Here is a 14955-nt window from a genome sequence, read left to right on the forward strand (position 1 = left end):
ATATTTTTTTGCTTTAATTCATTTTTTATTTTTTAAATAACTTTAATATTTTTGATTTATTAAATTTCTTTTAGTCTTATTGTAAATTTATATTTTCATGAATTCATTTTCCACTCTAGAATGATTTTCCGCCCAATACCCAAATCTATTTTCTACATATTTTTTTTCCTTTAATTCATTTTTTATTTTTCAAATAACTTTAATATTTTTTATTTATTAAATTTGTTTTAGTCTTATTATGAATTTATATTTTCATGAATTCATTTTACACTCTAGAATGATTTACACTCTAGAATGATCAACAATTACTTCAAAAAGACGTAATATTTTGATAAGAATGAATATATCTTCTCCCTGGACAAAACTAAAAGAAAAGTTGAGAGGGCTTAGAATGAATATTTTAATATTTTCTACTTTTTGTAGCCCAAATGACAAAAAGAAAAGTAAAAGTTGAGAGGGCTTAGAGACCACTCCATCAAATGCCGAGCTCATTGGGTGCTGACTATTGAAGTTTGCTTAAAATTTTTGGATTTTAAAATTTTTTGGGAAGATATTTGGGCCCAATGGATACCCAAGTATTTCCCAACATTTCCCATCAATTGGATGAGGTTTGATACAGTCAACTTGATTGCGCATCTAGAAAATTTTGCAAGTTGCTTCAGTTTAGTTATTGAAGAGCGATCACTGAAGATATGTTTGAACCCTATGGAAAAAGTCAATAGCTGCAACCTGCAACCATCCCTCGGTTCAATTTAGACAGGCGGTCTGTCTATCCTCTATAGTTCTTGGCTTTGCCAAGTACAAAATACATAATTTTAGGGAGCCTCTACACTATTCTAATCTTGAACTTCTAATTCCTCGCATATTTCATGTCTCAAATTGGTCTATCAACAATAATAGATAGAATGTGATAAGGTTGGATCCTTCACTGCATTGTCACGGTTGGGTCTATCAAATTTTTCCCTTAGCTCCATCAGCGCCAATGGCAGAAACAGATTGAAAGTTCAAAACTCAACACTTGTTTATTTTTTGAGACTTTGAAATCGTTAAGATGCCAAAAGACTGATAATTGAACAGATATCGTATTACAGAAAAACCTCTGTTTAAAAGAAAAAGAGAGAGAAGAAGAAGAAGAACTTGTTTTCATTCAGTTTCTAGAAATTTGTACCCCAAATCCTGCAGAATTCCGTCCACAGAAATGTGTTCCCAGGGATGCCGAAGGCCATGACAGGAAGACGAGTCCGCCGCTCCTCGAGCTGAATCCTGCTCCTCCAGTCTGTACAGTCCCTAACATTGTTCAAGGCAAAAAGTTCAGGTGGATTTGCTGGGGACTAACAGAGAGCTAGATCAGGAGGCAGCCCACTGGACTACCGTTTTAAAAGAAAATTGGGCCTCTTTCGGGTTCTGCCCCAATTAGAAAACAACTCAAAACACATGAAAAGTACATAAGGAAGGAAAGAATTGGCCCACAAAACACAAAAAAAAAATTTTGAAAAAGACGATAAGCACTAGTGCTCGGACTGTCCATTGCACGTGGTAATGGCAGCAGTCAAGTGGTTCAAATGCATGGAGTATGATCCCACCTGGTCCAAGTGGGAGCAAGAGAAGCATCATCATTGTGGTTTGTGGGGCCCCTTGATTTGTAAGATGAAAGAAATTAAACAGGTATTTGAGTAATACAACAACCCCCATAGGAAACTGCGATTTGGTTTTTTGCTGGTTCCGTTTCGCTGGGACTACTTCGGAACATTTTGGAGTATTTGAGCTCTTTTTGTCAATGGACAAGCAGTTAAATTGCACCGCACACAAGCAAATTGTTTTTCTCAATTATTATCTTGGTCCATATTTTTAAATAATTTGAAACTATTATAGTTTAAAGTCAAAAACGCTTGTTTTCATCATTTCATGAAAAAAGTTGAAAATGACCGTAGAATCTCTTAATAATTTTTTTTTTTGGAGTAAAGAAACGTAAGAAAATCAATACCAATGATGCGTATTAAAGGGTTCAAAATACGTTCTGTGAATTGTTTGGAACTTATATGCTACTTGGGTTTCTTTGAATAGTTATGTTTATACAATTGACTAATAGTGTACAGTGTTAGAATGAACGATAACGTGTTCTGTTAAGAGTCTATTATCTTCTCCAATAAGTCAAAAGATATGTTCCAAGCACGAACATCACTCATCCAACCATTACTCGATTTACATAGCTATAAACAAAAGGACATACCCAACTTAATAATTAGAACTGGTAGAAGAAACAAACAACGGAGTACTGCCATTATTTGTGCATTCCATGTCCGTTGTCCAACGTAGGCTAATGAGTAGTTCGTAAAACATATGCTCAATGGAGATGATGAAGATGAGATCCGACCTGCATATACTGTAGTAAGAGCGTTATTTTCAATTGCCTAATCATCACGATGTGCAAGCCACGTATGCATGTGGCTTTGGTACGCTTCTATGACGTGTTTGAGTGACAACGGGTCCTGTCGAGTCAAATCGATTTTAAATAATGTTTAATTCGAAATCAAACTCAATCATAAGTCGGGCTTTTTGAGTTTCGACCTTGAGCTCGACTCAAGTGAACAAGCAAAAATTCACGTAGCTCGACTTGATTTGAGAAAAGAACAATTAAAGATCGAACTCGACTTGAAAAGGATGTATATTGTTCTTGAACCTTATCGAGCTCGAGTACTCGAAAATTTGAAATACAAAACTTTGCATAAATTACATAAAATATAAATCCTTATTGGTCATTTCATAATCAAAACAATTTTATTATATAAATAATAAAACTAATCGATACTGGATGAGCACTTGAACAGCATGAACAAAGAAAGGATTGAACTCGATTCGGTTCCTTTATGGAGCTACTCTCAAGTTCAAATTCGACCCGCTCATGAGTTACTACCTTCACTGCCACAAAAGGGTCAGCACCGCCTACGTGTGAAGGCATGATTGCAGCCACGTGGAAACTCCCTCGGATTCTCTTTTTCCGAACTATCTCCGCAACTGTACCACGCAACCGATTGCAGGAAAGAGCTCGCAAACTTGCAGCCTCGCCAGACTCCAGGTTCTGTTTCTGTCACCCAAGCGCATTTCTGCGCGTAGCCATATACTATCCGTAAAGGACAAAAGCAAATGTACAGTTTTTGAAATTGATGATCTCATCCGTTCTGAGCTCTGCCTTTTCTCGAGCACTCAGAAATTCTACCATTATTAATTTTGACTTACCATTGTTGTTATGACGTACGAATAGTGGAAGTTGTTTTGACTTGCAAATTGTGGAAGTTACGTGCAAATAAAAACCTAAAGGAGCTTTGCTTGCTCAGCACTAAGATGAAGCAGTACACGTTTGCATTGAATTATTTGATTGACATTTGCGAAATGAGAGCTAATGGCAATGAAATGATACTTGTGGAGGTGAATCGTGGATTTGTTCACTTCGACACCGTCTTTGGCAGGAGGGTGAGCCCTTGCTGTCTGGTAGTGCTTGGGATTGAGCTAGGCAGCAAGGGCTCACACTCCTGCCCAAGACGGTGTCGAGGTGAATAAATCCATAAGCTCAATGGGTACTAGGCATTCCAACTCAAAGACCTTAAAGGTCAAGGGTTTGAATCCTGGGAAGGCCCCCCTCCAAGCACTACCAGACAGCAAGAGCTCACCCTTCTGCCCAAGGCGGGGCCGAGGTGGACAAATCCACAAAAAGGCCTCCACAATACTCAAATATCCATGTATGAAAATTTAAATATTAGAGAAACATGATGCATTCCCTAAATCTTTCTCTTTTGTTTGCCAAAAATTTTTTTTTTGAACTTAAGTTGATTACTTTTTAGTTATTTATCACTTATGCAACATATGATTGAATAAACCACAAAAACAACGAGATATTGTTATGTTACACTATCATACTATTTATACATGATTGTTACGATGAAACAAGAAGCTATTTTAGTCATTTTTAGCCAATAACCAGCTTACCACCAAATGTTGAAGCGTTGGCATAACAATTAACAAAAACAAGTGTTTATTTTTTCAAGAAATAACAGTTTTTGTTAACAATATATATTTTTTTTCTAAATAAAGTCGAATAGGCATTTTTCATGTTCTATATCTACTAGATGGAGATTCTTCTTATTTATAATTTGGAAATTTTAGCTTAGATGTTTATATACACAACATTAACCCAATCCTTAATATGTTGATACCCAATAGTTCTTAATGTTCTTTTTTTGAATCAATAGTCAAAATGGAAAAAAAAATGATAAACATGCATAATCTTTTAACTAGTATACTATTATTGTATATCTATACATCTAATTGGTGAGCAAAACACACCTTATGGGTGTTTACATTTAAAAACTAATTTTCTTTATAATAAAAGAGTAATAATAATTAAAAGCCTAGTTTTAAAAAATAAAACAAGATATTAAAAATGAAAAGAGTAGAAGATTTTATAAGTCATTGAAATTTAATAATTACAAACAATTTTATTTGTAGTGATTAAGTGTAAATCCTTACTTATATGAGGGTAAAATTGATATAATAAAAAATGAAAAAATTTTAACAACTGATGGAGTATTTGCACGTCCCATCGTAACAAGATCGATCATGGGTTTCGATTACTCGATTACTCCTGCGGGCTCTGTTTTGTGATCATGATTCATGAGGCCTTTTTGCTAAACTTTTACTTTTTTGCTATATCCTACTGGGATTTACAGCAAGTTCTAGTTACCGCACGATAGAGACGACGCGCTCCTTGGTGCGTGAACATTTACAAGAATACAAGTCACATGCGTGGCGGTTCAGTAAATTTCGCGGCGCCACTAATTTAACCAGCAACCACATGCTGCTGTCCGATTCCCCAACGATTGGACGCCTTCGCTCCTTCCAAAAACGACACCGATTCGACACTAATTCACCGGCTATACGACACCGTCATCAGTCCTCAAGTACCAGTTTCCTCCCACGACACCGTTTTATCTGGCTTTTATTAACGCAATCCGAGGTTACTGTAATAAGAGACGTTGACCGTACAAATCTACTTATACGTATTGCTCTCTTCAGTCTACCCTCTGTTTTCTCATCATCCCAAGCCAGCCAGGGACCATTTCTCTGCAAGAATTCACAAAACCCCACTGCCCCATACCCTACGGCCCCTCCCCCTTCCCCTCTCCATCTTCACTCAAAAAAGCCAGAAATAAAAAAAAGAAAAGGCATCTCAGGGAGAAAATCAACATTTGTCAGAAGTTCTACAATGGCTGAATCAGGGTGGAGAGCATGAAGATTACAGCCGGCGAGAAGGAGCTCCAGCAGGGTCCATCTTCGACACCATTCAACCCTTTTCAAAGTTCCGATCTTTTAGAAAAACCCAGTAAGTCTAGCAAGCCACATCGTAGGAAAAGTAGGGGTTCCGGCAATGGAGTTCGGCTGAGAAAAGACTCTGGAGGAAAGAGAAGCAGCAGACCGGAGACCCCTTTACTCCGATGGAAGTTTGATGAAGTTGGTGTTGAAGATGAAAATGAACTTTGTAAGCAGGAAAAGTCGCAGCCAGAGGCTGCTCGGAACAATGGCCGGAAAGTTAGAGCTGTGGTTTCGGCTAGGAAGCTTGCTGCTGGGATTTGGAGAATGCAATTGCCGGAGGTTTCTACAGGCGGCGGTGAACAGTTAGGGTTCCAGGTAGTGTGATGCAAAAGATCCTGTCTTTAGAGGCTTATTTCTGTATAGGTTGAAATTAAGGGATAATTAATGAATGCTTGGTTTTCTATGTTGTGGAGCAAAAAGTTGATCAGTTCGTACTAATCTTGCATTAACTCAACTCCCCTTCATTTTTGGTTGGGATGCTTAATAAAAGTTCAAGTTGTCTGTTAATTAAGAAAGCAATCATGACAGATGTCAACTCTGTTTAGCTGAAATTTTCATTGAAATGCATCGGTATTTTTAATTTTTTTTTGACTTCCTGGAGAAACTTTTGACATCCTTTTATGGTACTGTGTTATCTTAAACAGACAGACATTTTGGATTGAGCACTACACGGTCATTTTGTTTTTTTTTGGAAGAGTTGTTTAAGTTATTTAGGATCATATTTGTTGCCATTGACGATTTTAAATCATATCAGGTTTAGTGCTGTTTTAGATCTGGAGCTGATTTGTCTCGAGTTTGGAGCCGTTAAAATTTTGTTTTGTCAGGTAAAGGACTGAGATTCAGTATGTTGTTGTTACCTTTCTTTTCTTTTCTTTCTTGCAGTCTGGAGATAATTACGTCGGGGTCCCCTTCCATGGTTATGATAATTGCAAAGTGCATGATTGTACAACGAAGGATCTGGTGCGAAGTCCCCAGTCCGTTACTGGTCCAAGAAATGGGTTTTCCTCTAAGGTATGTGTGGTCCTAGTCAGGTTTGTTCTTCCGAAGCTGTTTATGTCTACTAAATATGGTAGATCTAGGACTACATACTTGTATGGGCTAAGACAGAAACGTCTTTTAGAAACCAAGGAGGACCTGGACCATATGGTGAGGCATGAGGCATGACTCGTTTAGCATAACTAAGAGTGGCGACTGATGACCATGCATCGAACCCCTCTAAGAGCAGATGTTCTTCTTTAACATGCATTGAACTCCTCTAAGAGCAAATGTTCTTCTTGAAACTAGTAATTTGGTCATTAAAAGGTTGTATTAACCATATGATAAGTTTCGAAGGACTCAATAGTTTCAATCACCAGAGAGATGCTTATCCTGCGATTTATTGTTTTCCTGTTGGTTCTGGATTATCATGATCTGATTGTGGGGGAACTGAATGATACCTTGTAGGCTGAATCCTCATTTCAACTCTCCAACTCTGCAATGGAAGGTGCAACGAAATGGGATCCTGTTGGCTGGAAAACATCCAATGAAGTAAAACAGATATTTGGGCAGCAAAAGCAGTTTGACCAGGAAGCAAGAGCTTCAGCAGCTATATCTGCCCTAGAGACACAACTTGAGCAGGCTCGATCACAGATTCATGAACTTGAAATGGAGAGACGGACGTCAAAAAAGAAACTTGAACATTTTCTGAAGAAACTCAGTGAAGAAAAGGCTGCATGGCGTAGCAGAGAACATGAGAAAGTTCGTGTAATTATTGATGACATCAAAGCTGACTTGAGCAGAGAGAGGAAAAATCGCCAAAGACTGGAAATTGTGAACTCCAAGCTGGTTAACGAGTTGGCTGAGACCAAGTTATCGGCGAAGTGTTATATGCAGGACTATGAGAAAGAGCGCAAGGCCAGAGAATTGATAGAGGAAGTATGTGATGAACTAGCTAAGGAAATTGGAGAAGACAAGGCTGAAGTTGAAGCATTGAAGAGGGAAGCTCTGAAGCTCAGGGAGGAAGTCGATGAAGAGAGAAAAATGTTGCAGATGGCTGAGGTCTGGCGGGAGGAACGGGTTCAGATGAAACTGATAGATGCAAAGGTGGCACTTGAAGAGCGGTACAGTGACATGAATAGGCTAATAGCAGAACTGGAGTCATTTCTGAGTTCAAGAGGTGCAATCCGAGATTCTGAGGAGATAAGAATGGCAGAGCTCCTTCGACAGGCTGCTACCTCTCTGAATATTAAGGATGTCAGTGAGTTCACATATGAGTCCCCAAATCCGGATGATATATTCTCTGTATTTGAAGATGTTAATTACGGTGAACCCAATGAGAGACAGATTGAACCATGTGTTGCATATAGTCCTGCCAGTCATGCTTCGAAGATTCGTACAGTGAGTCCTGAAATTAATGCGTTTAAAAAAGACATTATGCAGAGACATTCTAACGTGTTTGTCGATCGGAGTGGCACGCTGGAAGACGAGGGAAGTGAATGGGAAACTGTGAGCCATCCTGAGGATCAGGACTCTAGTTATTCACCAGATGGAAGTGATCCATCTGTTGATAAAGATCACCAAGACAGTAATGTGTCTAGAACTTGTACAGAATGGGAAGCAAATGTTTGTGATGGGACACCAATCACAGAGATCAGTGAAGTCTGCTCTGTACCTACTAGGCAACTGAAGAAGGTGTCCTCCATTTCTAGGCTCTGGAGATCATACCCAAGCAATAGTGATAATTACAAAATCATATCCGTGGAGGGAATGAACGGAAGACTTTCCAATGGAAGGCTTTCAAATGGGGCTTTGATTTCTTCAGACTGTGGTTCAGGTAAAGATGGGCTCAGTCCACCAGACATGGCTGGACAATGGAGTTCACCTGAACCGGGAAATCCACACATAACCAAAGGCATGAAAGGGTGCATTGAGTGGCCACGCAGTGCACAGAAGAATAGTCTGAAATCAAAACTTCTGGAGGCCAGGATGGAAAGTCAAAAAGTACAGTTGCGGCATGTTCTAAAGCAGAAGATATAGAGATTATAATTATGAATGTCGAAACCAGCTAAGTAGAGCTACTTGTTAAGGCCGGAGATTATCATGATGGGCAGTTTCGCTCTCTACCGACTGAAACTACTCGGAAGGAAGGTTTTTATGGACCCGTGAATACAAACGGAGGATTAAATCCTTGGGAACTCTGATCCTGCTCCATTTACATAGGCCTTGCAAGAGCGTTCATCCATAACTTCCACGAGTGGAAGAATAATAGCTTGATTTTGGAACCGGGCGCGGAGGGGTTGCTAGTTAGCAAAATGTAATACTACTCCAATTGTCCGTAAATAGTTCCAGCAAGGAAAAACCATTCGGGGATAGGGGGTCAGGTTTTGATGTTCTGGATATATCTCTGTGCTTTGACAAGTGGGGCAATAGTCTCTTTCAAATGGCACAATAGATTTGTATTCTGGGTTATTAGGTTATATTGCTGAATTCTCTTTTCTTGGATACGTATTCATTTACCATTTTTTTTTTAATCCTTACATAAAATTCTCAGAGGAAGCAAGCATTGAACAAATTTGAATAGGTGGAAGAGAAAAGTTTTGCCATTTTTTGAAAGGCTCACCCCCCAAAAGTTGCAAAAAGAAGAACAAAAAAAAGGTGTTCATTTCAGATATCTATTGAAATTAGAGATTCGTCGTCTTTCATCGTTGCAAGATTCGCGCTTCATGCCCTTTTTCCCAAAGAAAAAGAAGAAAACATTAAAATTATTACTCAGCGGTAGAAAACAGGGTCCAAAACTCCAAATGATACATACTACTATTACAAATTGGGTGATTCAGCGGGAGGCTGTTGAACTTTCCTCTTTTATTATCACAGGCACCAGCCTCACGAGCTTTCGGGCTCTCAACAGTCCATAAATATCGTGCATAAGCTTCCAGGCACTCCCACAAACTCGTATAGATTCATTTCCCATAGATTGCTTCTTCCGCATATATCCAGCAGTGCAGACTGCAGCGGTGCAGCCTGATAACGTATTTGAATTGTGAATTGTAAGCGAGATTTCTCTCTATCTTTAACTTAAACGCACTCGCGCGCTAATTTATATACAATGCTTGCTTGTCTGGTGTCAGCATATTCGGTTCTTATCTTTCTATCGGTTTTACTTGACTTCCAATTAAAGCAATCTTTGGAAGCATAGATCTACGCCCTTTTCATTTTGCTCATTTTTCTCATCTGGGTACCGCTCATTTTCAGTGTGTACAATCAAGTTTTCGATTTGGGAACAAAATTTTTGTCTCTATCTTGCTTTTGGGTTGGCTTTCTTTGGGAGTTTGAAGAATCTTAGCTGGAGCTAGTTTTCCAGAACCCACCCCTTCTCTTGCAATCATTTCCTAATTAAGTAAAATCCAAAATTCACATGCCTTCTCAGCTTCAAACCTTTTTAGTCGTGCTTAATTATTACGCAGTAATGCGTATTTTTAACAGCTCTTAGTTTCTTTCTTGTATTTCGTTTTCTTTCTCTCTTGAAATCACATGTCAAGAAATCACATCTCTTGAAATCACAGCTTTTTTTTTTTAGTCGTGCTTAATGAGTCGTGTATTTCTTGTATTTCGTTTTTTTTAACAGCTCTTGAAATCACACGTCAGTTCTTCGTTTTCTTTCTTTCTTGGGATGAAGTTGGGTTGGGTGGGACATTTTTTTTCCTATATAAAGTTTTAATTATTAGCTATATGTCCCGTGGACTGATTGATTACATTTTAGTTTGATGTTTGAAATCCTGTTAACCCTTAATTAGAATCTCACCTTTGTGTTTAATGACTTTCAGGATTACATAAGCGAATAAAGATGGAGGGCATAATTGTTAGGAGGGTAATTCCTTCAGATAACAGCTGCCTGTTTAATGCTGTTGGGTAAATTTTGGGTTTCCTTCTTTGTTTTCATCTTTCGTTGTAAATATGGGGTAATAGAATTGAATTACTTTTATCTTTGTTGGTTCTTTGTCTTCAGGTATGTTATGGACCATGACAAAAACAAAGCATCTGAGCTGAGACAGGTTATAAAATGTTCATGTTGTACATATGTATTAGTTGGAAGCCCTTTAATCGTGCCTTGTTATTGAGGAAGAAGAGTGGTTGTAGTTTGTGGCTGCATCTTGCTAGTAATCTATTTAGGTAAAATGTGATATAAATTAGATTCATCAAGTTAATTGAGGACCGGCAAGTTGTGAAGTGACATAGTTGGGTGTAATTTTTGCTATTTTGGGTTCAGAGACTATTTTCTTATGTTCAATTATCTGCGCATTGGCACGGTTAGTACTAGACTCCATTTTTTGTGTTGAGTTTTGCTATGAATAAGCTGTTGACACTTTTATTGGTCAGATTCTGTGAGCGTCAATTATGTTTATCCCTTTGTTCTAAATTCTAAGAATTTTATTTCACTTCTGAAATATTTGCTTGAAGTAAAGAGGAAGTCATATCCATTTCTAAAATTTTCTACCTCTGGCCTTTGTTTTCATTCCGCCCTTTGAAGTTCCATCTGATTTTGTTCTCTACATTGTTTAATGGCCACTATGTTATGGAGCTGCTAGTTCCAGCCCTCACCATTATCTAAATCTCCTGTCCAAGTTCATACTAGAAAGCTATTAACAAGTAATTCTAAGAGTTTGTATGGACGATTAACTAGTCTCGTTTGGTTGCAGGAGACATGTCTGTCTATACGCATATCACTGAAAGTTTCACTGACTATAGAATATTTTACTTTAGTTATGTAATGTGCAATACATCTCACATTAAAGTAACATGTTTGACTCAATCAAGAATGTTTAGCATACTGTAGAAGAGATTTAGCAGCCATTGGATTGCCTGACTTTGTAAACGATTATGCATCTGGCCATCCTACCCTGATTGAATCACTAATGTAAACATTTCCAGGTGAAAATTGAAGGTGTCTGAATTAATCATTGTAACTTTTTAAGGAAATGGTATTCTTTTACTCATTGTAATTGGTTAAGGAAATGATATTCTTTCAGTTTGCTTCTTACAGTATCTTACTAACCTTTCTTAACTTCAACTTTTTTGGTAGGTAATAGCTGCAACAGTGGCCAGTGATCCAACAAATTATTCTGAAGCATTCCTTGGAAAGCCAAATGAAGAGTACTGTGCTTGGATTCTAGACCCGGAAAAGTGGGGAGGTGTGTGTTGTGTATTTCTGTTTCTTTTCCACTGCAGTTCTTCCAGTATATCTAAAGCTTAACTACTGCCACTGCTCTGATCAAAATCATAAATAATCACTGGTTGATGAACACCTTATAACCACTGAAAGCTGATATGGAGCTTTTTTCTTGTCCTGAGTTTTAATATCTGCTGCATTCAACTGTTGAGGACACTTGACTTTCTGTTGCTTGATTGCAACACTGATACTTCATTACACATATGTTTGGTTGTATCAGTTTTGAATAATATTGTTATTCGTGCTCCCTTTGCAATTATTTTCCCCCTTTTTTGGTCTGTTAATTCATTTGATTGAACTGTATATATGCTTTATCTTTTTTGCTTCTTGTAGGAGCGATAGAGCTTTCAATATTGGCAGAATATTATGGACGTGAAATTGCAGCATATGATATTCAAACCGGAAGATGTGATTTATATGGACAGGTATCACTTTGTGGATGTCAATGTGGCTTTTCTGAATTGGACTGGCTCAACTGACTTCAATTTCTAATCTCTCTGTCATCTCACTCTTTAACAGGGGAACAACTATAATGAGAGAGTTATGCTGATATATGATGGACTGCATTATGATGCTTTAGCCGTAATGTCTTCTCCCTTAACTATGATTTCTTCATACATCAGTGGGCATTCTTATGTTTTCGTGGTTTTGATTCCTGAATAATCATCATGAGGATGATCATGATGTTGGAAATCATATGTTTGTGTCTTGGCTTTATACGCATCAAGTTTGTTACCATATGAAATTTCACTCATCTCAGCACTCGTAGTTAGTGAATTCAAGGTTTTGAGAAAATTTGTGATGTAGATGTCAGAAAGGAATCAATAATATCATGAAAGTAACTTTCACACAGTTTTACTGTAGTACTTAGAACAAAGTAGCAGTAGTGTAAGCATAAATTGCGTCACTCCACATGTAAATTTTCTGAAGATATACAAATTGTAGTAGTAGATGCGTAGTGATAATGAAATCTTTCACTTTCTAGGTCCATTCTTTTCCACATATTGCTGCTTCTAAGATAATATCTGACTTCAACAGATGTCTCCATCTGATGGAGCTCCAGAAGAATTTGATCAGACAATATTTGCTGTTCAAAAGGACCAGACCATTGGACCAGTGGAGGGGCTTGCTCGTAACCTGGTGAAGGAGCAACAGAGGTAATAAATCACCAGTATTAACAGGACATGGAACAGCTTTCTTCTCAAATTAAAACTAGTTGTCTGTGACAGTGCTTGTTTTGTATTATCTCTGCTCTGAATTACTGTGCTCGAAGGACATCTTGTTATTTTGGCTATAATTTAACACTCCTCCTAAAGAGAAAAGACAATAACATCAGTTTGAAGAATAGAACTGGCCACATCAAGGATGGGAATAGGCCTGAAGTAATGATCTGTGTCTCAGAGCTTTTTGAAGTTATGATGTTTCTTAGAATATGGTGTCTCTCTTTTCGTCGTCCTTTCTTGAGTCAAAGCCCCAAGAAATGCAACTTTTTTCTTTTTGCAGCTGAAAACAAGGATAGAGCATGGTTGTTCCATTTCCACAATTTGAGGGCTGAAACTTGCTGATTTAGTGATTGAAAACAAGAAAATAAAAACTTTGTGGGACAAGTATTCCGTGTGTTAACCATAAGTTTGGTCTGGCATGGTCCATCATTAAACATTTTCTTCGTCACTTCCTAAGTATGGGTGAGATGAGTTGCTTTGGGCCCATAAAGCTCTACTCACCTGGAAATGCTTCAAATCTGGCAAAGTATGATACCCATCCTTAAATACGTTCCTTGATTAAACTGCAAGTGCACAATTATGTGTCTTGGTACTGTTCTGATGGAAGGTGTAACTTACTCAATCGAAGTATCATAAGTGTCCTCCTTCATGAGCCTAATTGTCTGTGGCACATACTTGTAAGTTTCCTAAGAATCGATATTTCTTGCCCATTGTATTCTTATTCAAGTCAAATCTTGATGGTTCAAAAAGCTAATTAAAATGCATTTGAGGATGCTGTATAAATTAAGATAACGAGCCTTTGTTTCTGATATCAAAATGAATGACATGTTGAAGCTGCAGCATGTGACATTTTAATTGAAAAATGTTTTTGAATTGCAGGAAAAGGAGTTACACTGACACTGCTAATTTCACTCTACGTTGTGGAGTCTGCCAAATTGGAATGATTGGACAGAAGGTTCTATTACTGGCTTGAAATGTTATCTCTTCTTGGTATTTGCTCATCTCTCCTTTTGCTAGAAATTCAGAGCTCTTCTGTCTCTTTTTTTTTTTTTTGGCAAATATCGTAAATGAACAGGAGGCTGTGGAGCATGCACAAGCAACAGGCCATGTAAATTTCCAAGAATACAGATGAAAGAATCTACAAAGGTGTGAAGAAAAAGGAAGTCTGATAAATCGATCCTTCTTCTTCTTTGAAAGAAAAATATGTCTGTATTCCTCCTAGGCAGTTCCTGAGTTGTGGCTGTACCACTGAGTTGCGTCCCTTCTTTGTTTTATGGGATCAGTAATCTGGTCACGTTTATCCCTTGTGAGGTACTGAACATATACATTTACAGTTTACAATTTGACACAGAGAGAAGGAGGAAATATGCCCTTGGTTCTTACTTCTTTCCCCTTGTTTAGTAGAAGTCAGCAGAGTTTCGCTCTTAACTTTGATACTAGTCCACTTTTTACTGCTTTTTAGCTATAAGGAGGGCGCGCCATGTTCGCCATTGATCAATAAATTCTAATACTTCTGCTTTTCCCCTGAAAGTTCATATATCATTGGCAATACGCACTCAGTTTAGTAGTTTCTCAACAGGGATAAAGCTAATCATACAATGACGTGAGAATTCAATTGCAGCCTGATCAAATACTTTCTTTCCCCCTTTCAGCAGCAAGCTGTCCTTACATAGTTATTCCTTTTTTGCCTGAGGGATCTAATTATAAACAGCTAGGGAGTCAGTACAGTTTTTCAAAGTCTTTCCTGTACATGTTGAACATGTCACTAGCTACTGCCTCCAAAACAAGAAGCAACTTTCTGTACGCGGTGAGCCTACCACGTTAGCCATGGCTCATGAAACCCTTTTTCTTGAATGCAACAAATGATGAAGGAAGGAAATAGACCATTATCACAACAATTTCCTGCCCTAGCTGGAAAATTCCCTTGGTTGGAAGTATACTGTCATGGGAAGCGCTATGACGACATGACCTTTTGCACGATATTTCCTTCTGGATCTGCGAAGAGCAAGCGTGAGAGGACCGCGGAATTAGACGACAAAAGAGTAGTATCTTGTTCTGGCGTTTGGTTAATCTTGACAGATGACGAGACCCGGCGATTGTACTCAATTTGGAACCCCCAGACTTCAAAATGCTTTGATCTGCCTCTCCGAAAATCGAACT

At 38.1% G+C, this 14955-nt stretch overlaps 2 protein-coding genes across 4 annotated transcripts; both read left to right on the forward strand.

The window, feature by feature from the left end:
- Nucleotides 1-5110: 5110 nt before the first annotated feature.
- Nucleotides 5111-8876, forward strand: LOC113770098. Its single transcript, XM_027314455.1, has 3 exons — nt 5111-5682; nt 6250-6378; nt 6811-8876. The coding sequence occupies exons 1-3, from the start codon at nt 5284-5286 to the stop codon at nt 8380-8382; spliced, it is 2100 nt and encodes a 699-aa protein (XP_027170256.1). The 5' UTR covers nt 5111-5283; the 3' UTR covers nt 8383-8876.
- A 246-nt stretch (nt 8877-9122) lies between these two features.
- LOC113770099 (ubiquitin thioesterase OTU1) lies at nt 9123-14316 on the forward strand. 3 transcript variants are annotated; one of them, XM_027314456.1, is made up of 9 exons: nt 9123-9392; nt 10170-10254; nt 10352-10397; nt 11426-11534; nt 11906-11997; nt 12092-12154; nt 12611-12729; nt 13675-13750; nt 13871-14316. In XM_027314456.1, the coding sequence occupies exons 2-9, from the start codon at nt 10190-10192 to the stop codon at nt 13925-13927; spliced, it is 627 nt and encodes a 208-aa protein (XP_027170257.1). In that variant the 5' UTR covers nt 9123-9392; nt 10170-10189; the 3' UTR covers nt 13928-14316. The 3 variants fall into 3 exon arrangements, with proteins under 3 accessions (XP_027170257.1, XP_027170258.1, XP_027170259.1); XM_027314457.1 differs by lacking the exon at nt 9123-9392 and adding an exon at nt 9504-9580; XM_027314458.1 differs by lacking the exon at nt 9123-9392 and adding an exon at nt 9593-9738.
- Nucleotides 14317-14955: the final 639 nt, after the last annotated feature.

Source organism: Coffea eugenioides, chromosome 5 (genome assembly GCF_003713205.1).
Source record: "Coffea eugenioides isolate CCC68of chromosome 5, Ceug_1.0, whole genome shotgun sequence".
NCBI lineage: Eukaryota > Viridiplantae > Streptophyta > Magnoliopsida > Gentianales > Rubiaceae > Coffea > Coffea eugenioides.

Bases quoted from the DNA above. Each gene is read 5' to 3' on its own strand.
- LOC113770098 (XM_027314455.1), top strand. From the start codon at position 5,284: ATGAAGATTACAGCCGGCGAGAAGGAGCTCCAGCAGGGTCCATCTTCG. The intron at 5,683-6,249 runs GTAGTGTGATGC...TCTTTCTTGCAG, and splicing joins GTGAACAGTTAGGGTTCCAG to TCTGGAGATAATTACGTCGG. The intron at 6,379-6,810 runs GTATGTGTGGTC...GATACCTTGTAG, and splicing joins GAAATGGGTTTTCCTCTAAG to GCTGAATCCTCATTTCAACT.
- LOC113770099 (XM_027314456.1), top strand. From the start codon at position 10,190: ATGGAGGGCATAATTGTTAGGAGGGTAATTCCTTCAGATAACAGCTGC. The intron at 11,535-11,905 runs GTGTGTGTTGTG...TGCTTCTTGTAG, and splicing joins AGACCCGGAAAAGTGGGGAG to GAGCGATAGAGCTTTCAATA. The intron at 11,998-12,091 runs GTATCACTTTGT...ACTCTTTAACAG, and splicing joins GATGTGATTTATATGGACAG to GGGAACAACTATAATGAGAG.